The sequence below is a fragment of the Equus caballus genome, chromosome 2 (assembly GCF_041296265.1).
Source record: "Equus caballus isolate H_3958 breed thoroughbred chromosome 2, TB-T2T, whole genome shotgun sequence".
NCBI lineage: Eukaryota > Metazoa > Chordata > Mammalia > Perissodactyla > Equidae > Equus > Equus caballus.
Genome location: NC_091685.1, coordinates 32,744,707 through 32,767,974, shown reverse-complemented (window position 1 = coordinate 32,767,974; position 23,268 = coordinate 32,744,707). Strand labels below are relative to the sequence as shown.

Sequence of the window (23,268 nt, the reverse complement as noted above, 5' to 3'; positions counted from 1 at the left end):
ATGGCGGCCTGTCTCCCGCTGCTGCCCCCGAGGTTGCTGCTGCTGGGGGCAGCCGCCCTGGCTGCGTGTGCCCTGGAGACAGGTGAGCACGACGGGGCTGGGCTCAGGCGGCAGGAGATCCGGCCCCATCCCCCTCAGAGACTGTTTCCCCAGTCAGCACTCACCCTCACCGGCTGGGACCTCTTGAATCGGGGGAGGCTGGGAAACCCTGTGCCCGGTCTGGTCTTGTCTGGCACTCCCAAGTCCCCCCCAACCCCTTTGGTAGGCTGGAGCCCCAAGTCACTCAGAAGCAGGGCTCGGGGCGGGGGGACAGCCCTCAGGCCTGGGCACGGAAAACACGGTGGGCTTTGGGGTCGGACAACCCTGCATTCACACACTCACGCTGCCTCCTCCTGCATTTCTATCCTTGGGACCCTCGTTTCTACTCTAAGTCTCAGTTTCTTCAGTAGTAAAATGGGGTACTAATGGCCCCCTGCCCCTTGAGAGACTTTATTAGGGTGCATGTAACTGACAAGAGGTGCCTGAACTGACAAGAGACTGTTTAGTGTCTTTATCGTCCTGCTTACGGTAAACGTTCGTACCATGGCTCTGGAAAACGTGGTCATGGAGGGCTGCAACATCATAGACTGTCTATCCATAGTATCTCTCTAAAATCCGGAAAATTCTGAGACATATCCTAGAGTTTTTGAATAAGAGAGTGAGGACTTAAATTATTTAATCCTCACAAAAATTCGGATTGCTTAAGCAACCCCTTTTACCGATAAGGAAACTGAGGCTCAGAGAGGGTGAGCGACTTCGCGGGGTCACACCGCGGGCGGGGCGGGGGCGGAGCCCAGCCCGCGGCCGCGCGCTCCAGGCCCGGTGCCTTCCTCTGCAGCCGACCTGGCGGAGCGCTGCGGGCACACGTGGCGCGGGGACGCGCTGCTGCTGCGCTCGCACTCCGCGTCGCGCAACTTCTACTTCGTGGCCCCGGACACCGACTGCGCGCTCTGGGTGCGGGCGGCGGCCCCCGGCGACAGGATCCGCTTCCAGTTCCGCTTCTTCCTGGTCTACAGCCTGACGCCCCCGTCTCCGGCGCCCCCCGCGCCCAACGCCTCCTCCCCGGCGCCGGCCGACCCCTGCGCCCCCGGCTCCTACCTGCAGTTCTACGAGGGCCCGCCGGGGGCGCCCCGGCCCCTGGGGGCCCCGCTCTGCGGCCTGACCATCCCCGCCCCGGTGGCGTCCTCGGGGGACTACCTGGGCCTGCGCCTGGTCACCAGAGGCCGCCAGCCCCGCGTGGACTTCGTGGGCGAAGCCACCTCTTTCCGGCTGGGTGGGTTGGAGCGGTCGGCCAGGACCCGGCCTCGGGGGTGGGGTCGGGGGTGGCAGCTGCGGCCTGGGGCCGGGATGGGGCTGGCGCTCCGGCTCCGGAAGATGGAGGGGGCTTGGGCCTAACGGAGGGAAGGAGGTGGGGACAGGTGGCGGGGTTAGGGGCGTCCCAATAGGGACATTCCAGGCCCAAAGGGCCAACCCCATCAATCTGGCTTCCATGGGTGTGTATGTCACACCGCCCTACCAGTCCCTGGTGCACACACTCACTCACACTCACGCATTCACACACAACTCATCCCCATGCAACTCCTGGACTCACACCTCATGCTCTAGCCCCACCCGCTCACACACACTGTCCATGTACACAGCTCACACCACGTACACGCGTACACCCGACTCCACACCTTGCACTCCCACACTGCAATACACAACCCACACACTGCACACTGACACACTCAGTTCACCTCACACACGCCTCCTTCACGCACAGTTCCACTTTGCTCCCTTAGACGCAACTCATTCACACACTCTCGTGTGCACGTCGGCTCCTCTGTCCTGGTCAGCCCTTCAGATGTTTGCCAGCGGCCGGCGTTGGGACTCTGGAGATCCTAAGTGACAGAAACTGATGGCTCGTTCGGCGTGGCCTTTGGTCCTTTGCACGCCAGTCTCCTCTGTCCCTCGCAGCAGCTCTTCTGTGCTGCGTTCTGGCCCTCAGACGGGCGGGTGGGCAGCAGGCTCGGTGGGTCCGGTAAACGCCCCAGGCAGAGCGGCACGCCCTAACTGCTGGAGGTGTCCTCTTGCTCACGCTGGGTTCAAGGCTTTAGCCACGGCAGGTTCCCCCAGGACTGGAGACACAGCTCACCCATGTCACGGCCCATGTCACAGCCGATGTCACAGCAGAGGCTGTGTCCAGGGATGGCGAGCGGATGAGCTGCTGAAGTCCAGAAGATTCCACAACCATGGAGAAGCTTTGTCTCCATCTCTGGCAAAATATCCAGACTGGAGAATTAAGCATGGGGTTGTGAGCACTTCGAGACAAGAACATGGGGGCTCTGAGAGCCAGGACAGGTCCAGCAGGAACTAGACCTTGACATGCCAGGCCCTGGCCAGCCCTTCAGCCCGGAGGTGCTCAGAGAGCACCCCCGTGCGTCTCGTGTGTCTCTAGTCACGTCCCACGTCCCGCCTTCCTTCTCCCCTGGAATCGTGCATGGTCTGAATTTTGGCTTTTAGACTCTCTCTTGCCCATTAGAGTCTCTGGCTCAGGGATGAACCTTATGAAATTTTGGGGTCATGACTGGTGGTGCCTGGGTCCCCTTTTCTGGATCCTGTCGGCTGCCACATGCCAAGGTTCCTATCACGGACGTTGTTTTTGCAAACAGCTCTCACTGGCAGGTTGGATATCACGCCCTCCTCCTGCCTCTCTCCCTCCCTGTGGCCGTGCCTGCTTGGTGGCCCTGCCCCCTTGGGGTGCAGCTGTCAGCCAGGGAGGCCGAGAATGTGGCAGCTGCTCTGTGTTCTGCAGGATTGGGCTCTGAAAAGAAGGTGACAGTGCAGAAGCCCTAATGCGACTCTGGTGTCCTCGGGTCAGTTTTGTCATCGGAATGAGGAAAGGTTCATTTCACACCCTCGGGCCACACGCACAGTGTCAATCACTTATACCTGCAAGCACGCCCTGCCTGGTTCGTGCACACGCTCTTACACTGACACTCACACGTCTCCCCATCCGTCTCCACTACTACTGTTTTCTCTCACAGACATTCATTCTTACACCTATACACCTTCTATATATTAGAGTGTCCACTTTCATTTGCAGATGAAAGAAACCCAACTCAAGTAGGCTTAAGCCTAAGAAGGATTTTGAGGTTCCTGTAACTGGGATATTAAGGTGTTGGTTCAGGTATAGCTGGATCCAGGAGTTCAAGTAATTTCACCTAGGCTGTGTCTCTTTGTTTTCTTCTACCTTTGCATTGTGTGGGTCCATTTGGCTTCCATCTCAGGCAGCTCCTCTTTCTACTTGGCAGCAAAGGCACCCTGCAGCTCCAAGTCCACAATCACCCCCACAGCTCTAACCTCAATGAGATAGAGAGGAAGCACCTTTTCTTATGGTTCTAGCAAAAGCCTGGGGCCAAATCTGATTAGTCATGGCCAGGAAATGGATGCTCTGATTGGCAGGCCCCCCACTGGGACATGGTGTTGGTCAGTCCCACCTGAACCAGCTTTTCTGCACAGAATGGGATTCGGGTAAGCCAACCCATCTGCCACGCCCTGCGACCAAGTCACATAATTCTCTCACCCAGGTGCTTATTCATTCACCTAGCAAATATTAACGTGCCAGGTGCTGTTCTAGGCTCTAGAGATACAGCAATGAACAAAAGAGAAGTCTCTGTCCTCTTTGAGCTGACGTTCTGGGGCAGACAGACCAGAAACAAGTAATCAAGTAGATCCGCATTCTGCAGAGGTGGCGAGTGCCGCCGAGGAACCCAAACCCGGAGAAGGAGGCTGGTGCTGGGGCACGGGGTTCTCAGCGGAGGTTCGGGAAGGCCTGCGGATAAGAGAAATCTGAGTGGAGACCCAAAGGGAGCGAGCCCTGCAGTTACCTGCGGAGGAGAATGCCGGGCGGAGCTGATGGCCAGCGCTGAGCCCTGAGCGAGGGTTTGCTTGGAGTCCGGGTTCGCTGGGCTACCGTGGGCCCTGTGCATCACACATGCAGACACACTCCCACCCACTGTGTGCCACAGTGTGTATGAACATGGGGCTGAATTCCTACTCTGCTACTTATGTACAAGCTGTGTGGCCTTGGTCAACTGACCTAACCTCCCTGTGCCTAGTCTTCTCATCTCTGAAATGGGGTTAATTACAGTATTTACCCCCATAGGGTAATTGTGAGAACGTAATGAGCTAGGATGGGAATAAAGTGTTTAGAACCACACTTGGCCTGGAGAGGACTCAATAAGTGTCAGCTGCCAGCATCAGCATCCTTATGATCACACGTGTCTCCCATGAAATGTCCATCCGCACTCCCACGTGGATGCACGTGGAAACAGCCCCCCCCCCCCCCCCCCCCCCCCCCGCCAACGCACACCTCCTGCATTCCCTCGCTGTAGGACCCCACACCTCCCTGGGTCATGGGCTGGCCCAGGGTCCTCATCTCATGCCTTCCCTCTCGGCCTCGGGATCCTGTGGTGCCTACTTCCGCTGTGGGAATGGCAGGTGCATCCCCCGGAGCCTGGTGTGTGATCGCTGGGGCCTGGACAACTGTGGCGACGGCAGTGATCAGGCTCCCTGGCCCCCAGCGGACTGCAGAGGTGAGTGACAGGTGTGGCCTGGGCCCCGCTGAGCAGCTGATAGGGAGGCTGGGCTGACTCCCCTTCCCTGGGGCACAGCCTGAGTGGGGGATGGAGGCAGGGGTGCAGCAGGAGAGACTAAGGGGAAGTGCATTAGTGGGCAATCTGGATCAGACCACCTGAGGCTCAGAGCAAGTCAGAGCTGGGACGATGCTAGAGATGATCTAGTCCAGCTGCTTCCACACGATGGATTAGTGGTGGAAGCTTTTCCTAAATGGAGCCTTGCACGGAGGCCTGAGACATCAAAAGGAGAGATGCTCTATTTACTGCGCGTGGGGGGCCCGGGGCCGACTCATGTCCCACTGAGGGACCTGAGTTTGACCCTTAAGACTTACTTTGAAAACCATTGATTTAGTCTGACTCCCACATTTTACAGATGAGGAAATTGAGGCCTAGGGAGAAGAAATGACTTGCCCAAGGTCATAGAGTCATCAAGTGACATGACCAGGAATGGTCTCTGTGGATAGAACGGACCAGTATAGGTCACCCAGAAATATCCTTCTTGGGAATCTGGAGATGCCCCATCCCCAGTCAGGAGTGGGATAGAGGCAGGGCTGCCATGTCTGGTTGAACAGGTTGTTTACTGCAAAAAGGTGCCTGAGGGGTGAAATCCAGCTTCCCAGGACCCCGACCCCTCACTCACCTCCCAAGCCACTCCTCAGCCTCCTTCACAGGTTCCTTGTTAGCTCCCTGACACTGTGCTTTGTGCCATGAGGCCCAGGTCCTACATCCTCTCCGCCTCCACCCACGCTCATTCCCTTGGTGGTCTCCTTTATATTGTGTCACCAGCTGGACTTGTCTTTGAACTCAGTTACATAACCACCTCCCTACTCACATCTCCACATGGACGTGTGGGCGGCATCTCAGACTTAACTTGCCCCAAACTGAACTTCTGGTCCACAGCCACCGCATCCTGCTCGTCACCAGTTTCCCTTCTCACCAAAGCTGCAGAGTCCCCCTTTACTCTTTTTTCCCTCTCAGCCCATGGGCATCAGCATCATGAGGATGTGTCTGATGTTTTGCTCACGGTAAGACCGGAGTTATGGGTTACTAGGAGGAAGACCACAGAGGTACAGCGTCATTTCTGTCACATCCTATCACAGGTACATGCTCCCAGCATCATTCACGGCTGCTGATATTGGCCTTGACACCTGGCCGAGGTCGTGTTGGTCAGGTGTCTCCACTGTTACTCTTCCTGCCTCCCCTTGTCACGTGTCCTTTTTGGAAGGAGGTCACTCTGCATAGCCTGCACTTAAGGGGTGGGGAGTTAAGCATCTCTGCCAGAGGAACCTTAAAAAAATTTTATTGAGGGGCCGGTCCCATGGCTGAGTGGTCGAGTTTGCACGCTCTGCTTCGGCAGCCCAGAGTTTCGCCAGTTCGAATCCTGGGCGCGGACATGGCGCCGCTCGTGGGGCCATGTGGAGGTGGCATCCCACATGTCACAACTAGAAGGACCCACAACTAAAAATACGCAACTATGTACCAGGGGGGCTTTGGGGAGAAAAAGGAAAAATAAAATATTAAAAAAAAAATTTTATTGAGATATAATTGACATGTAACATTGTATGTTAGTTTCAGGTGTAGAAGATGATGATTTGGTATCTGCATATATTGCAAAATGGTCACCACAAGTCTAGTTAACATCCGTCACCACACAGAGTTACAAATTTTTTTCCTTGTGATGAGATCTACTCTCTTAGCAACTTTCAAATATACCACACGGTATTGTTAACGAGTCCCCGTGCTGTATATGACATCCGCATGATTTATTTATTTTATATCTGGGAGTTTGTCCCTTTTGACCCCCTTCAACCATTTCTCCCACCCGCCACCCCCAGTCTCTGGCAACCACCAGTTTCTTCTTGTATCTATGAGCTTGTTTTTCTTTTTTAGATTCCACATCTAAGTGAGATCATACGGTATTTGTCTTTCTCTGTCTGACCTATTTCACTTAGCATATTGCCTTCAAGGTCCATCCATGTTGTTGCAAATGGCAAGATTTCCTTCTTTTTTTTTTTTTTTATCACTGAGTAATATCCATACATATGTATCCACTCATCCACCGACCAGCCCTTGGGATGCTTCCACGTCTTGGCTGTTGTAAATAAGGCTGCAATGAACATGGGATGCAGATATGTCTTCAAGTTAGTGTTTCCATTTCCTTCGGATAAATACTCAGAAGTGGAACCGCCAGACCACGTGGTGGTTCTGTCAGAGGAGCCTTCTAAAACACTAAGTCAGATCACGTCCCTCCTGCGCTCGGAGCCCTCCACCCTCCTCATCTCACTCAGCAGGAGCAGAGCCTCCCGGGGGCCCACAGGCCATGTGCCATCTGGCCTGTCACCTCCCTGGGCCCTTCGCTTCTCTGGCCCTGCCCCTCCCCCGTGCCTGCTGGCTTCCTCAGCGCCTCCCCACTGGCCCTGCAGCTCCCCCCACGCTCCTGTCTCGTCCTACCTCTGCTCTCTTCCCTGGCTCTTTCCTCGGCCTGGAAGCTGTTCCCCAGAGATTGACACCCCATCCTGAAGGTCTCTGCTTAACCCTCACTCTCTGTGAGCTCTTTCCTGACACTTTTATTAAGAATAGCAACTCTGTGACCACTGACAGATGAATGGATAAACACAATGTGATATGTCCACACAATGGCATATTATTCAGCCCTGAAAAGGAAGGAAATTCAGACACATGCTACAGCATGGACGAAGCTTGAGGACATTATGCTAAATGAAATAAGTTGGACACAAAAGGATAAATACAGTATGATTCCAATGGTGTAAGACACCTAGAGTAGTCAAAATCACAGAGACAGACAGTAGAATGGTGGTTGCCAGGGGCTGGGGGAGGGAGAACCGAGAGTTAGTGTTTAATGGGTGTGGAGTTTCAGTTTTACAAGATGAAAATACTTCTGGAGATGGACAGTGTTGATGGTTGCACAACACATTGAATGTCCGTAATACCACTGAACTGTATTCTTTTTTTTTTTTTTTGAGGAAGATTAGCCCTGAGCTAACATTGGCTGCCAGTCCTCCTCTTTTTGCTGAGGAAGACTGGCCCTGAGCTAACGTTCGTGCCCATCTCCCTCTACTTTATATGTGGGACGCCTGCCACATCATGGTGTGCCAAGCTGTGCCGTGTCCGCACCCGGGATCCCAACCAGTGCACCCTGGGCCGTCAAAGTGGAACGTGTGCACTTAACTGCTGCACCACCGGGCTGGCCCTGAACGGTATTCTTAAAAATGGTTAAAATGGTAAATTTTTTTTTTTAAGGAAAATTAGCCCTGATCTAATATCTGCTAGCAATCCTCCTGTTTTTTGCTGAGGAAGACGGGCCCTGAGCTAACATCCGTGCCCATCTTCCTCTACTTTATATGTGAAAATATGTCGAGTGGTGCTATGTCTGCACCTGGGATCCAAACCAGTGAACTCCAGGCCGCTGAAGCAGAACATGTGCACCTAACTGCTGTGCCACCGGGCTGGCCCCTCATTTTTTTTTTTGCGGAGGAAGATTTGCCCTAAGCTAACATCTGTTGCCAATCTTCCTCCTTTTTTCTTCCTTTCCCCCCAAAAGCCCCAGCACCTAGTTGTGTATACTTGTAGGTTCTTCTGTGTGAGCCGCCACCACAGCATGGCTACTGACAGACGAGTGGTGTGGTTGCGAGCCTGGGAACTGAACCCGGGCCGCTGGAGCAGAGCATGCTGAACCACTAGGCCATCAGGGCTGGCTCTAAACTTTATGTTTTGTATGGTTTACCACAATTTAAAAAAATGGCAATGCTGCCCCTCACCAACACGCCGTGTCCTTTTCCCCTAACTTTTCTCCGCGGCACCTAACTCCATTTGACGCAGCATCTAATTTGTGCTTTGTGTCTCCTCACACTAACAGGCCAGTTCCAAGAAGACAGTTTTGTCTGTTTTGTTCACTGTCGCGTCCCCCAGTCCCTAGAGCAATGCCTGGGGTACAGCAGATGCTCAAGAAATACTAGTCAAATGAGTGGAAGAATGGACCTCTCTTGCCTCAGTTTCTTTATCTGTAAAATGGGGGTGACAGCAGCTGGCCCGGTGAGGCAGCAGTTAAGTTCACACATTCTACTTTGGCGGCCTGGGGTTTGCCGGTTCAGATCCCGGGTGCAGACATGGCACCACTCGGCACGCCAGGCTGTGGTAGGCGTCCCACCTATAACATAGAGGAAGATGGGCATGGATGTTAGCTCAGAGCCAGTCTTCCTCAGCAAAAAAGAGGAGGCTTGCCAGCAGATGTTACCTCAGGGCTAATCTTCCTCAAAAAAAAAAAGGGGAGGGTGACAAACCTCACCTTTCAGAGTCATGTGAACTTTAAGCGAAAGACTCCAGGTAAAGGGCCAGCACTGAGCACCGTGTGACAGAAAACACTGGATCCCTGCGCACCCTCCTTCCTGAGAAGCAGTTCTGTGCACAATCCCCAAGCCCCGGAGCTAGACGGCGAGCTCAAGTCCTCCCCTCTCACTTCCGGCTCTGTGACCTGGGCAGATGACTTAACCTCAGTGCCTCACTCCCCTTATTGGTCAAACGGAAACACTAACAGTAACAAACTCAGAGAGGTTTCAGGAGGATGAAAGGAGACGTCACCACGCCCGCCGGGCAGTCCTCCGTGTGTCAGCCCTGCTACTTCCCCTGCAGGTCCCAGCGGGGCAGTGAGGACCAACACCTCCGAGCCGCTGACCCTCTCCCCGACTCTCGGCTCTGCAGGCCACCTCCGGAGTGCAGCCAGGAGGAGTCCCCCAGCAGGCCGGGACCCTGCACAGCAGGATGCCGCTCCCGGAGGTAGGTGGCTCCAGGTGACCACCTGCTCCCACTCCTCCCACCAAGACCCCACTTGTCCCTGTGCAGGCGATGGGGACAGGGTCAGCGGGCCAGGCTGAGGCCTGAGTGGACTCTCCCCTTCCTCCCACAGGTCCCCGGTTGCAGGGTGTGGCGCTGGCCTCCTCACTGCTCCTGGCCTCTGCCGGCCTCTTCATGGGCCTCCTCTGGTGCTGGGGCTCCCTGAGCTGGCTGGCCTGGCGGGCTGGTGCCCGTGGCCCCTGTCCCAGCTGCACCATCTGTTACATGTGTCCTGGTCAGGTGGCCCCCGGGGGGCTGCAGCTGGGTGGGCCGACCTTCCAGGGCCAGGCGGGCCACCCCTAGAGAGGCTGCGGGCATCAGAGGAAGGGAGTGGGCTCTGGGGTCACACAGACCCTGGGTTCCACCCCCACCCCCTGGAGGCCTGCTTGACCTTGGGCAGGTCGCTTAGCCCTCTGAGACTCAGTCTGTTCCTCTGGAAAATGGGATACTCCTGCCTCACGTGGTTCGGGAAGGCCACCGGAGGGAACTGGGCCTGCAGCTGGTGGCAGCTGGCGCCCTGCTATTCAGCGAAGGGCAAGGCCTCCACGCCCAGGGCAGGCAGCATGGCCTCACTCATCTGAAGCCGCCTGGCTTCCCTCCTGGACTTCACCTGCCCTGCTCCACCCCACCCCGGCCCACCTCGGGTTCCACTGGTCAAGCCCTTGTCAAGGACACAGGAGACAGCCCTGGCGGGGATAGCACCGTTTATTAAGAAAGATCAAGACAAAGACCACAGGAAGGTCCCTTCTAGGACACAGAGGCCAGGCATCCCGACCCCACATCTGGGGCTGCTGGTGGGGAGGGCGCTCGCTTGCCCCGAGTTGGGCCCTCAGGCTCCCACAGGTGGGGCAGGGCTGTCATGTTCCCTTCCTGTCCCTCCCAGTCGTGAGTCGTGGCTTCCCCTACCCAAGGCACTAACTCTTTCCGACCACCAATGCCCTCCTCCCCCCATGTCCCCTGGGCCTTCACTTCCAGATCGGTGGGGGGATGCGGCCTGGTGCTGGCGGGGAGACCCTCAGTGCTGGGCTCTGCCTGGGCAGCTCCTGCTCAGAGTTGGGATGGTTTCCCTTGCAGCCCCTGAGGGGGGGGGCCCTGGGCTCGTGTTGGGTGGGGGAGGTGCAGGCCAGGAGGGCTTGGTGGGAGGGGGTGGCTGCCAGGGGAAGGTGACCCGTTGGAGAGGCAGAGGGGGCTGGGACAGGGGCCGGCAGGGGTGGGGACTGCCTGCCCAGGGGTGAGCTGCCTTTTGCTCCACAGTTGGCACTAAAGAGCTTTCCCAACCCAGAGGATGCTGACAAAGGCCATCACAGGCCTCCTGCTCCAGGGAGCTGCTGGGGCCCCAGGCTGGAAGCTGAGGGTGACTCCCGTGGGAACGAGGGCTGCCCAGGAGCTGCTCGACTGGACAACCCAGCTCCACCTCGGGGGCTTGACTGGTGGGGGCAGTTCTGAGCCCACTCAGCCACCGTGCCAGACCTTCTCCTGGGTCCTGGTGGCCCTCTGAGGCGCTGCTCCCATCTCACCTGCCCTGCCCGCCAGCCTGCGGCTTTGCCCAGGTGTGTCTGTGTGTGGGGGGTGGCGTGCCTACCCTCCAGTCCAGCCCAGGGCAGTAGCAGCAAAGCGTGGCATCGCCTCAGTTTCTTACAAAATAGTCATAATAATAATATTAATAATAATATACTCGACGTTGTGGGGCTGGGGCGCTGCCCGGGAGTCCGTGTGGGGCAGGCGGCTGCCTATGAGGGGCAGGGGCGCGTGTTGGCCCCTGCCTGGGCGCGGTGCTGCAGGTCCAGGGGCTGTGGGGGCGGGGCGCCGGGCCGGGCCGAGTGCAGCACCAGGTTCTTGATACAGCCCGTGATGCCCGAGGAGAACCTGCCCCCAGTCAGCGTGGCCACGTCGGGGGCTCCGCCTGTGGGGAGGGGAGAGGACGGGCCTGTCAGCTCCGGGGGCAGCTCTGCAGCAGCCCCATCCCCTCCCTGCCCCGAGGATGGGGCCCCAGGAGCCCAGGACTCACCGATGTAGATGCTGCCCTTGGTGTTGACTGCCACGTTAGGGCCTGGGGACTGCCCGCTGACCAGCTCCTCGCCGTCCACCTGGATGGAGCCTCTCCGGCCCTCTCTGCAGGGCAACCAGGTCAGGCCCCTCACCACCAATTCCCCAGGAGAGTCCCCTCCCTCTGCCACAGAGACTCCAGATGGAGAAGTCTGCCCCTTCCCCATTAGTTCTTTCCTTCCCCACCTGGATGAGATCTGGCACCACAAACAGCTTCCTAGCTCCCCACCCAGGCTTCCTCCATCCCCTGGGGTACTTGCCCGTCCACCCCCCATGGAGTTCGTCCTGCCCTGGAGGTCTGTGCTCTGGCTGGTGGGCTTTCCCTCGACTGTGGCTTCAGGTTCTGGTGGGGAGCATCCTGTCTCAGTCTAGAACTCTGGGCCCCTCAAGCCTAGGGCCCAGCTCCCTTACCGCAGTGCCGTCACCCGATGCCACTCGCCGTCATTGATGGGGTCCTCGGAGACAAGACGGGCCTCCCCACTGCCCAGCTGGTAGCTGCAGTCACACAGGCCCAAGAAGGTGTGAGCTGGGGCAGGACTGGATGGGGTGTGGGATGGTGGTGGTGTGCAGCTGGGGCACTGGAAGCTGCAGCTTCTTGTGGGAGGAGCCAAGGGGCCGACCAGAGGGGAAGCCACCAATGGTGTGAGGGGGGCTGGGGAAGGGTCAGGTGCCAGGACCCACCTGAAGACAAGGTGCCCGTCCTGAAGCCCGAGACTGATGAAGTCCTTGCCTCGGCTGGCCTCTCCCACCTCCTGCCAGGGAAGCACAGAGTCTCTGGGGTCCCCAGCCTGCAGAGCCGAGGCCCTCGACAGCTATGGCCTCCACCTTTCTCTCTCCCACTGCCCGAGCCACCAGGAGGCAGGGAGCCCTGAGAGCCCGGGCTCGACACCCACACTCACCACGCCCTGCCAGAGCAGGAGGCCACTGGCCGTGCTGGTCCGAACCTCCAGCTCGATGGTCTCGGGAACTTCGGGCAGGCTGTGGTGGGGGAGAGAGTGAGGGGCAGAAATCCCAGAGGCTAGATCCTCTCCCTGCAACCTGTCCCCTCCCTGGGCCCACGGGCTGTCCCAGCATCCGTCTCACCTCCTGGAGAGGACATGGCCGGGGAGAGCTAGGAAGCCGTCATCATGGAAATAGGCTGCGTACTGCCCAGGGGCATCTGTGGGAGGAGGGGGCGATGGTGAGGCACCTCGCCAGCAAGGAGCATCCATCTCAAATCGGTTCCCTGACCTGCCTCCACCCCGACATGAACTACGACGGGGACTCAGAACCTGCAGTCCCTGGAGACCAAGAGGCCGTGGACAGAATTTAGGGGCCTGCGAACTTGGATGGGAAAATCCTACAGCTCTATTTTCACTCACTCGTCACTGAAGTTTAGCAGGTCCTTCAATTACACATGGAGGCACCTAACCGAGGGAGCAGCAGCAGGACCCGGGACTTTGTCACTATAGGAGGTATCCTTATGGCAGGACAGTGGTTGCAAATATTTCAAAACGTCGCTTATGCTTATTGAAACTGTGGTAGCTCTTAGGCCCACGACTCGATCTTGTTATTTAATGTGTTAATAAAGAAGCACATATGTTACAAATCAGAACACTTTGCATATTTTGGGAACCTTATTTTGGTATAACTGGTTTCCTCTGAAATCCTCTGTATTTCATTTGATGCGGTCAGTACGGTCCAGGGAGGTGACCAACCGTCCCCATTTGCCGAGTCCTGTCCTGGTTCGAGCTCTGGAAGTCCCACATCCTGAGCAGCCCCTCAGTCCTGAGGAGCCAGGACAGTTGGGCACTAGGTCCATGGCATATAAAAGGGTCAGAACCTTTGCGTTCCCTCCATCTTATGTGTGGGAGGACAGGCTCCGGGGGGAGGGACTTGCCCAGGAAGTGGGAAGCCTGGACGGCAACCTGGACCTTTCGGCTCCAACGTCCACACTGTGGGTGGCTCCAACATCCCCAGCCCTGCTCAGACCCATCCCACAGGCCAGCGCTGGCCCCTGTGGGCCTGGCAGCTACAAGGGGTGGGGACACTTTGCCACCTGTCACCAAATGATGAGGATAACAGCTAACACTTACTAAGCACCTGCTACGTGCCAGTCACAGTGCAGGGAGCTTCACGTCCAGCTGCAAACATCGTTTCATCTAACTTGATCCTTATAACCACCTATGACTTAGATATGATATTAACAAAAGCTAACATTCTGTACCCACTCTGGACCAGATGTTGTTCTAAGCATTTTAAATACATTAAGTCATTTTACTTTCACAAAATTCTATCCAAAGCTTTGTGGAAGGATGTTACTTCTCTCCATTTTATACATGAGGAAACTGAGGCACAGAGAGGTTAAGTGACTCGCCCAAAGTCACACAGCTAGTAAGTGGGAGGGCTTGGATTTGAACCCAGGCAGGCTGGCACTAGAGTCCACACTCTTACTCACTATCCCATTACTTCTCTTATTCTATTAGTGATAAATAAGAAGATATGTATCTATAAAGCAGTTAGCACAGTGCCTATAATTGTTCAGTAAACATTCATTTTTAAAGTTATCATTGCCTTTAAACTGATTGTGGAATCCTTGAGAGTGAGGGTCCTGCCTTATTCATCTTATATCTACTGCTCCCAGGGCAAGGGTGGGTGTACAATAAGATCTTTGTTGATGGAATGTATGAATACAGAGGAGGAAACTGAGGTCAGAGTGGTTCAAGAGCCTGCCCAAGGTCACCCAGCCAGTAAGTCCAGGGCAGGACCCGGCTCTGTGTGGTTGTGATCTTTATTCTGTCGATCTGTGCCCCGTGAGCCTCTCTCTGGGCCTGTTGTGCTAAGAGGCCAGAATTGAGGGGATGGGGTCATTGGAAGAGGGGGCCTGGAGACCTGGAGCCAGGGAGGAGACAAGCCCACTCGGCTTCCCTCGCTGGCCCAGCAAGAACGTACCATTGCCCCCGCTGCCTTCAAGATGCCAATCGGACTCCGCTGTGCCATGTCCAGAGCCTATGGAGAAAGGCAGGGTCCAGTCAGTGGACACAGATACCCACGGGGACTGTGTCCCGGGCCCCGAGAGGGAGGTGGAGAGAAGCTGGAGAGGTTACCTTGTTGGCAGCGTGGGCCAGAGAAGCCGGGGGGACAGAGGCAGTGGGTGCCCCGGCAGGTGCCCCCATGCAGACAGGGCTCCCGGAGCTGGCAGGGGTTCTCTTCGTGCTCACAGAGGTCTCCTGTGGGCCAGGGCAGAGCGAGTGGGCACGGGCTGGAGCTGCCGCTGACCACCCTCTACCCTCTTCCAGGGCACGGGCGGCTCACGCACCTTTGAAGCCATCTTGACACAGGCACTGGAACTCATACTCTCCAGCGGGCATGCATGTGGCGCCGTGCTGGCAAGGCTGGGGCTCGCACGGGGAGCTGTCGTAGCACTGCCCGATGCCCCGGCTGCCCAGGAAGCTGTAGGTGAGGTCCAACCGCTTTCCGTTCACTGACACCTGTGGGCAGAGGGACCCTGCGGGACTCACGGGATGCAGGAGGCAGGGGCATAGCTGTGCCAGCAGAGAGAAGGCAGTAAAGGGAAGCTGGGAACCCAAGATGGAACTTGAGCAGGGATTCCAGCGGAAGGAGGAACATGAGCTGAGCGCCTACTATGTGCCAGGAACATCCACAGCACAACCTTCAGTACAACTCTTCAAAGTAGGTGTAATTGTCTCCATTTGACAGAGCAGGAAACTGAGGCTCAAGGGTGAAGGGTGTGGTCCCGAGGGCCTTGGCCAAGCTGCAGGGGGAGGGCCCCGCCCCGTGTGCGCTCCCAGCCTGCTCACCTCTCCCACGCAGCCGCGGAAGGGAGCGCTTGCGTTGGCGGCCGGGGGCAGCGACACGGAGGGCTCCACGCCGCCGAGGTAGAGGAGGGTGTCGAGGTTGAGGCCCTGGCTCTTGCCGGGCGAGGAGCGCAGCACGGGGCGCCCGCCGTTCACGCGCAGGCTGCCGTCCTTGTTGAGGCGCTCCGCGGACACGCGGTGCCAGCGGCCCAGGGCCAGCGGCTCGGCGCTGCGCAGCACGGCCAGCCCTGCGGAGGACGCCAGGTGGGTCGGCGCAAGCATGGCCCCCTGCCCCGCCCCGTTCGGGGATTTGAGCAGATAGGGGCTTTCCTTCAGCCTCCCGGTGCTCCCGGAGGAAGCCGAGAGAGGTCTAGGGACTTGGCTAAAGTGACACAGAGAGAGAAGGAATGGGAAGGAACAAGGACTTGAGCCGGTCTGACCTCTGAATTTATTCCTCTGAGCCTTCTCGAGGATGGAGAGCCAAGGAGGGCACAGAGCTTGGCACTGGGAGCCCATCTACATTTGGTGTCTGGTGCTCACCTGACCCCAGCTCGTAGCGGAACTCCAGGTGGCCACCAACCATCGCCAGGGACACGAAGTCCTCCACAGGCCCGCTCTTCCCCCCACTGAACAGCAGGACTCCGTCGGGCGCCAGTGGCTTGAACTCGACATCCAGGCGTAGCTCATGGTGTGTGTTGGTGAGGGCGGGCAGTGCCAGGTAGGAGCCGGTGCCCGACATGGAGGGGGTGGTCACCGTCACACCTGCGGCAGCCACAGGTCAGCCGTGGACGGGGCGATACCGGAGTCCCAGGAGGTGTCAACTACTCAGCCTTCCTCCAGGACTCCTGCCCACCCCACTCTCTAGTCCCAGCGGCTCAGGATCAGCTGGGCAACAGCTGTAGCAGCACAAGAGCCCCCCGGCACTGCGGCCCAGGCTAGAAGGATCTCCAATAAGGTAGGGGTCCCCTTTGGGGGTCCTCAGGTAAGGGATTCAGACTGGGCAGAAGCTTGGCCAGGTGACTTTGAGGCCCTCTGGCTCTGGAATAATTTTATCATCCATAGGGCCCATCATGGCCTCAGATGCTCTGCCCAGCTTCCCCCGTCCTTACTGGGATCCTGGGGGTCCCAGGCCCGGCTCCACTCACCTTCCTCACACCTTATCCCCGAGCGGCCCAGGTGGCAGCGGCAGGTGTAGCCTCGGCCGTCGGGCCGGTTCACACAGGTGGCGTCGGGCCCACAGGCCTCTGGGAGACACACGGGCCAGCAAGGAGGACATTGAGGTAGCCCGGGAGAGGGTGGGGTCCTGATACCAAGGCCCCACCTGTTGCACCCCAGGGGTCTCGGTCAGTTAGGGCCAGGCCAGCCTGGGTGGGCTGTCGGAGACCGGGGAGCACGACTGGGTTAGAGCAAGGGTGGGGAGGGGGGGCCAGAGGAGGCTGGGAAGGGGACAGCATGGGGGGAGGGGAGCAAGCGACTGTTAGTCTGTGGTGCTCTTGAAAGACTGTAGCTGGATAACAGTGGGGTCCATGAGGACCTGGGCAGCAGGTAGTGGGGCGAGCACCTTGGTAGCAGATGGGAAGGTGGTGGGTACCTGGGGAGCAGTGATGGGGCTGGGGGAGTGCCTGGGGAGCACCGATGGGGGTAGGATGAGTAGTGGGGTGGCTATGATGGGGGGTGAGTACCTGGGCAGCAGAGATGGGAGGCAGCGTGAGTATTAGGGTGGCAGGGATGGCAGCCACGATCTAGGAGGGGTGGTAAGTACTCGGTTAAGCGTGATTGAGCGTGGTAAGTACAGTTAGCAGTGGGCCTGGGGTGGATATGAAGGGACGGCAATGGGCAGAGGCAAGCCCCCAGGGGTGGCAGTGATGGGGAGGTGTACACACCTGGGTGGCAGTGCAGGGCCTGCGAGTGTTCACAGCGGCTCCCGGTGAAGCCAGGCAGGCAGACGCACACGTAGCTGCTGCTCTCCGAGTCCTGGCACTGGCCCCCGTTCTGCAAAGCAGCCCCCAGAAGTCAGTCTGAGAACACGCTGGTCCTGCTCCACTCCCCAGAGGGGCCTACCACGGCTGAGGGCAGTGGCCAGGGGCAGCCAGGCGGCGTGTGCGGCGTGGGGTTACCTGGCACGGCCGGTCCCGACAGGTGGGGCAGTGGGAGATGCCGTGCGCTGTAAGGTTGAGGTCATGGAAGACGATCTCCTCGCCCTGGATGCGCAGCTCCCGGACGCAGCCTGGGGGGTGGGCAGGCAGGATGAGCAAAGGTGGGGGCCTCCCAGGTTCCCACGGGCTCTGTCAGCCGGGTGAGGCTTGGCGAGGGCTGGAGGCGGGTGGGGGGCTCACCTATGAAGCCACTGCTCAGCCCTGCCTTGGGGATGGCACTGTAGTCAGGGTAGCCGCCCAGGTAGAGCTCCTCGTTCAGGTCCAGGCCCTGGAACTTGCCCTGGGCAGTGCGGAAGGCGGGAATGGCAGAGAGGCCAGGCAGGGGTGGGGAGGGGGCTGGGAGAGGGGGACGGGGTCGGCTCTCACCTGGGAGGTCCCGTTGACTGGGGCCAGGCTGCCCACAATCAGGGAGCCCTGAGTGAGGCTGCGCAGCAGGGTCACCGTGTGGAACTGGCCCAGCGCCAGCGGTGTGGGGTGGCGGATGGTGGCCATGCCTGAGCCTGCGTCAAAGCTGCTCCACGGGGCAGGGCCGGGGCAGAAGAAAGTAGACATGGGGTTCGTAAGAAGAGCTAGCAGGGGGCCCAGCCTGGGCAAAGGGGATGCCACCATTCCCTGCAGTCCTGCTCCACTTCCTGTCCCTGCCTTGTCCTCCCACCCCATTCCCCACCCCAGCCCTCCACTTCCTGCCCAGGTCTCCTCCTCTCCCCCACCCTTTCCTTGGAGCCTTGGAGCTCCAAGTGCCCTTGGCTCCGGGGCCCTGCAGCCCAGCACCTGGACTCACTCTTCTTCTGGGCACCCCTCCCTCTGAGAGCACCCTGTCTCTTTCCTTCTTGCTTTATGGCTGGTCTTCCCCGACTAGAATATACCTTCTCACATTTTGTATATCCCTCTATCAGTGCCTGGCACATAGGAGGTGCTCAGCAAATAACTGTTGAATGAATGAATGAACGAACGAACGAATGAATCCTGGCCTGCAGCAGTGCCACCCTGTAAGCACAGGCTGCTTCCTCCTCCACCAGGCTGGCATACCGTGCCTACTCCAGCAGATCGGGTGGTCGCCGAGGGTAACAGCCACCTCTCCTTCCCCAGCACCTCCTCTGTACGACCCGGCCCAGGTGTGTGCCTGACTAAGCCCTGCCGTCCAGTCCCCCAGCCCCCTCTCCCCAGGGAACGGGGAGGGCGAGGGTCTCACCGGAACTCGGGCCTCCCACCCACGAGGCCGAAGGAGATGAAGTCGGGCTGCCTGTGGGCCAGGCTGGCGGGGCTCCCTGGGCTCTGCTTCTGCCCATTGTACAGCAGCATCCCTGGGCGGGCACAGCTGTGTCAGGGCCTCCCCTCCCGCTCCCTGTCTGCCCCAGCCCCAGGGGTGAATGGCCCCAGCTCGTGAGCCTTTCCACTCTGACGCCTGTCCCTCCCTCTGGCACAGCCCGCATGGCATTCCCACTCTCTCTAGATGGTGCCCGAATAGAAGGGCCTTGTGAGAGCCCCTGAAGGACGTGGAATTTGCTTCACTCACACTGCAGGGTCGACCTGAAGGAGGAGAGGGGGGCAGAGACTCACCCGAGTAGAGAAGGAGGCCTGGACAGTGAAAGTCAGAGACCGTAAGAGATGGGAGGAGACAGGTGAGAGAGAGAGAGGAGGAAAGGGTGAGAGATGGGAGACAAAGGAGGCAGGAGGACAGAGAGGGGGACAGGAAGATGGGATGGGGGACTGGGTGTGGATGCACCAATGGCAGAGCGACCATGAGGAGGCTCCAGGTGGGAGGTTATCACGGAGGCAGAAACGGAGAAGGGAGGAGGCACCAAGGGGAGGCCCGGCAGGCCTGGGGGCGCCAGGACAGGGAGGACCAAGGGAGGTGGGTGGCCCCGGGGCTGCTGGGGCCCAAATGGTGATGGCAGTTACTCCAGGAGATCCCCTGCCCCAGACCCCCCACATCAGCTCCTCTCGTGCTCACCATCGGCTGAGTCAGGGCGGAAAGTGATCCTGATCTCAAACTTCCTGTAGGCATCCTTGATGGTGGGCAGCGGCAGGAAGGAGTGGGGGGTCTGGGTGAAGTAGGGCACCACCCGCTCTGCCGGCAGAGAGCAGTTAGAGTGACGCCCTCCGGGCAGTGGGTGGGCACCGCCATTCTGGGGCTGTCTTACCTGGCACCCGCAGCTGGGCGAAGGCTTTGACCTTGCCCTGGCGGTTCGTGGCAGTGCAGACGTAGGTGCCCGCGTCCTGGGGGCGGACCGAGGGCAGCACTAGCATGTTGTTCTCCAGGCGGCTGTCGGGGGGCAGGTTACCATCCAGCTGCAAACACAGCCGTGCTTTGGACCCTGGCCTCGGCCCGCACCTCCACAGGGCCTGTCTCCCATCTCCTGCACGCCTGCCCTTAGGCCCTAAGCACGTACTGTGTGCCAAGCCTGGGCCACGTCCTGGGGGCACTGAGATGGTGACAACCCGGTGCCTGCCCCTCAGGCATGCCTGCTGGTCCCCTGCCCAGCATTTACCTTGCTCCAGGTGATGTCAGGAGTGGGGTAGCCAGAAGCCATGCAGGGGAAGACGGCTGTAGAACCAGCAGGCACATGGACCTCGGGGGGTGTTGAGATCTGGGGCAAGGCTAAGAGGGGGAAGGAGAGACAGGCCACCAACCTGATGACAGCCACCATTTGTGAGCCCAGGCTGTACCCCGATTTGCTTAATCCTCACACCATCCCTTGAAGGGAGGCACCGTGTCCCTGTTTCACAGATGAGGAAATTGTGGCTGCTCCCTCTTAGCTGCACAGAAGTGGGCAGAGTCAGGGCTCTGGAACAGCCCCAGACTCTTCAACACACCTGGGCAGAAGAATGTCCAGCCCTCTGGGGTCCTGAGAAGTGGGTAGTAGGGCAGTGAGAGTCTGGAAGTTTGGGGGCAAGTCATACGGTTTGGGGTGAAAAGGAATTGCCTCTGAAGGAAACGTGGATTTGTGTGTCCTGCACCCACTGCTCCTGCTTCACTCTCTTTCGTCTCTGTTCTGTGTTATGCTGTCTCTGCCATCAGACTGGGCTGTAGGCCTCCCTTGTCAGAGCAGAGGACTACAGACCCATTTTCCTCTTGACACCCCATGGTGTAGCCCAGCCCTGCAAGTTCCAGCCCCCCCAGAACACTCACCTTTACCCCCGGCTGCCCCCACTTATTGTGAAACCTGCCCCTTAGATACACAGAACTGAAAATTCCCAAGAGAGTGGGAAGGAGTGCAATGCAGGCAAGGCCAGAGCAGGTAGCTCGAGAAGCCCGTCCCCACACAAGCCCCCGCCGCCTTCACCTTGCACGAGCAGCAGCACGTGGGACTGGGTGGTGCCGGCGGCGTTGGTGGCCGTGCAGCGGTACTGTCCCGCGTCAGCCAGCTCCACGTGGGCGATCCTGACGATGCCTCCGCTCTGGACAATGCCAGGCCGCAGGCGCCCTCCAACTTTGCTCCACGTCACCTGAGGCTTGGGGTCCCCCAGCGCCAGGCACTCGAACTCCACGGCATGGCCGACCACCACGGTCTGCACGGACGTCCGGATGTTGATGAGCACCGAGGGCAGGGCTGGGGCGAGGGAGGCAGAGGCAGAGTGAGGCCAGCCTGCTGGAGCCTGGCCCGAGGCTGCAGACAGCCCCGGAAAAGGGGGCACTGGGGCCTAGGCATTCGTTCACTTCTCCACGTGCTCTTCCGTGCATTCACGTTACCGCACTCGCTCGTCTGCTCTGCTGTTCATTCGTTTCCGCGCTTGGGCATCCACGGGGCTTCTTCGTTGGCTGGTCTGCGCACCCACCCGCTCCACCTGTGCCCCTTCTTCCTCCCTTGCGATATTTGTCAAGCCCCCTCACTCTATGCTAGACACAAGCAACATTACAATCGAGTAATTCTCTTCATTCGTACACATTTAAGGGGCTTCCTAGGGAACAGGGTCCCTGTGCCCTCCTCTCTGTCCCCTGCTCTCAGCAGAGGCCTGAAGCCACTCTCCTACCTTGGACAACCAGCTGGGCACTGGCCTGGGCCTGGCCCCATGGTCCATAGGCCTGGCAAATATATGTCCCTTGGCAGCTCTGGTCCAAGTTCTGGATTCTGTAAAGAAAAAATCAGATATCAGTGAATAAAAACAATTATGAGAGTGCTTTGCACTGGCGTGGGAGTTACAGCTGCCAGAGGTTAGCACACGGGGGAAACTTCTAGTCTCTCAATAACCAATAGGCAAGGTAGGTGGGCAGGCAGGATGGGTGTCACTACACCCATTTGGGACTGAGACCGTGCTCTCTAGAGGGCAAGATCACGCAGTCGTGGAGCAGCGGAGCTGAGATCTGCGCCGTGTGTATACCTGGTCTCGGCCTGTTCTCTTTCCTCTAACAATAATGATACGAATGCTGGCCACCGTTCACCGAAAGCCTTCCACGTGCTCAGCACCGTGGTAAATGCTTCAGATAATCTCATTTCCGTCTCCTATAACCCACCGCACAGCTGAGGCTCAGAGAGGGGAGGTGCCTTGCCCAAGGACATTGTTTCAGGCTGAGCCCCACAGGGCAGGTGGTTTTTTTTTTAAAGATTTTATTTTTTTCCTTTTTTTCCCCAAAGCCCCCCAGTACATAGTTGTGTATTTTTAGTTGTGGGTCCTTCTAGTTGTGGCATGTGGGACACTGCCTCAGCATGGCTTGTGCCATGTCCGCACCCAGGATTTGAACCGACGAAACACTGGGCTGCCTGCAGTGGAGCGCGCGAACTTAACCACTTGGCCACGGGGCCAGCTCCGAGGGCAGGTGTTCTAACAGCTCCACTGTGTGCCTTCAGCTGGGGCGCCCAAGTTCAGTCCTGCCCCCACCCCCACTCACCGGAGCACCCCATCCTGCACGCTGTGGCCAGGAGGCAGGTGACCCCCTTCCTTGATCCAACGAAGCTGGGTGCCCCGGTCGCTGGGCACGGCACAATGGAACTCAACGCTGGCCCCTATGCTCTTGGTCTCCAGCTGAGGCGTGACCTGAACGGTGGGCGTGGATCCTGCTGGGACAGCAGTGGCCGGGAGAGAGCCAGAGGGGCCTGTGGGGACATTTGCGAGGTTCTGCATATATGTGTGTCATATCCCTGACGCTCCTGCCACCCCCCCAGGACCCAGGAAACTCCCATCCTAACGTTCAAGGGCTGTTCTTCTCCTGGTAGCCTCTCTGACCAGGGAGAAAAGACCTTCCACTGGCAGAAGGACGCATTTGCTCACTTGCGTATTCATTCAATCAACACATTTAAGAGCCTGTGGAGCGCTGGGCTCTGCTTTCGGGAGGGGAGTAGAGGGAAGCCCCAGGCAAGAGTGCAAGGGGTCAGTCTTGGAAAGATTTAGACATTTTAAGCAAGGACAGCAAAGACTCTAGTCTAACATAAGAGAATCTGTGGTCATGGGGAAGGCACCCACATGTCCTCATGCGGGGGGTGGGTGGGAGGGTAAGTGCCGATACATATCATCATCATTTGAAGTGCCTACTGCATGCCACGGGCTTTACATACGGGTATCTTTCTAAGTCAGCCTAAGTGCTGGCACTGTCTCTCCACCCTACAGATGAAGAAACTGAGGCTTGGCCAAGGTCACACAACCAGCAAGTCACCGAGCACTGAACCCACGCTCAGTGTAGCCCAGGCTCTTGACCACTGGGCTATGTGCTTTTCTGCTTCTAGAATTTGGGGCCCAACAGAACTTGTTGGCTTTGTGTCACTGACAGAGGAGACCATGGAGATGCTGGGTTCTTTGGAGATCCACTGAAACCCTGAGCAT

The 23,268-nt window shown here is 58.3% G+C and overlaps 2 protein-coding genes across 14 annotated transcripts in view; one reads left to right on the top strand and one right to left on the bottom strand.

Annotated features, from left to right (window-relative positions):
* On the top strand, positions 1–9,812 carry LDLRAD2 (low density lipoprotein receptor class A domain containing 2). Its single transcript, XM_070259827.1, has 5 exons — positions 1–82; positions 878–1,310; positions 4,483–4,616; positions 9,309–9,452; positions 9,583–9,812. The coding sequence occupies exons 1-5, from the start codon at positions 1–3 to the stop codon at positions 9,810–9,812; spliced, it is 1,023 nt and encodes a 340-aa protein (XP_070115928.1).
* A 384-nt stretch (positions 9,813–10,196) lies between these two features.
* HSPG2 (heparan sulfate proteoglycan 2) overlaps positions 10,197–23,268 on the bottom strand; it is a 99,002-nt gene continuing 85,930 nt past the window's right edge. For 9 of the 13 annotated variants that reach the window (XM_070260776.1, XM_070260780.1, XM_070260777.1 and 6 more), the window contains 25 exons: positions 22,340–22,544; positions 21,484–21,581; positions 20,796–21,062; positions 20,001–20,110; positions 19,653–19,800; positions 19,463–19,579; positions 19,069–19,086; positions 18,701–18,812; positions 17,875–18,019; positions 17,689–17,788; positions 17,470–17,579; positions 17,236–17,344; positions 17,035–17,094; positions 16,498–16,596; positions 15,893–16,114; positions 15,356–15,600; positions 14,854–15,025; positions 14,642–14,764; positions 14,487–14,543; positions 12,639–12,714; positions 12,455–12,533; positions 12,237–12,307; positions 11,967–12,050; positions 11,518–11,621; positions 10,197–11,412 (listed from right to left, as the gene is read on the bottom strand). In XM_070260776.1, the coding sequence (XP_070116877.1) occupies positions 11,240–11,412; positions 11,518–11,621; positions 11,967–12,050; positions 12,237–12,307; positions 12,455–12,533; positions 12,639–12,714; positions 14,487–14,543; positions 14,642–14,764; positions 14,854–15,025; positions 15,356–15,600; positions 15,893–16,114; positions 16,498–16,596; positions 17,035–17,094; positions 17,236–17,344; positions 17,470–17,579; positions 17,689–17,788; positions 17,875–18,019; positions 18,701–18,812; positions 19,069–19,086; positions 19,463–19,579; positions 19,653–19,800; positions 20,001–20,110; positions 20,796–21,062; positions 21,484–21,581; positions 22,340–22,544 (3,104 nt within the window). In that variant the 3' untranslated portion in view covers positions 10,197–11,239. The remainder of the gene's footprint in view (positions 11,413–11,517; positions 11,622–11,966; positions 12,051–12,236; positions 12,308–12,454; positions 12,534–12,638; positions 12,715–14,486; positions 14,544–14,641; positions 14,765–14,853; positions 15,026–15,355; positions 15,601–15,892; positions 16,115–16,497; positions 16,597–17,034; positions 17,095–17,235; positions 17,345–17,469; positions 17,580–17,688; positions 17,789–17,874; positions 18,020–18,700; positions 18,813–19,068; positions 19,087–19,462; positions 19,580–19,652; positions 19,801–20,000; positions 20,111–20,795; positions 21,063–21,483; positions 21,582–22,339; positions 22,545–23,268) is intronic. The other 4 variants (XM_070260787.1, XM_023635563.2, XM_070260785.1 and 1 more) reach the window with 3 other exon arrangements.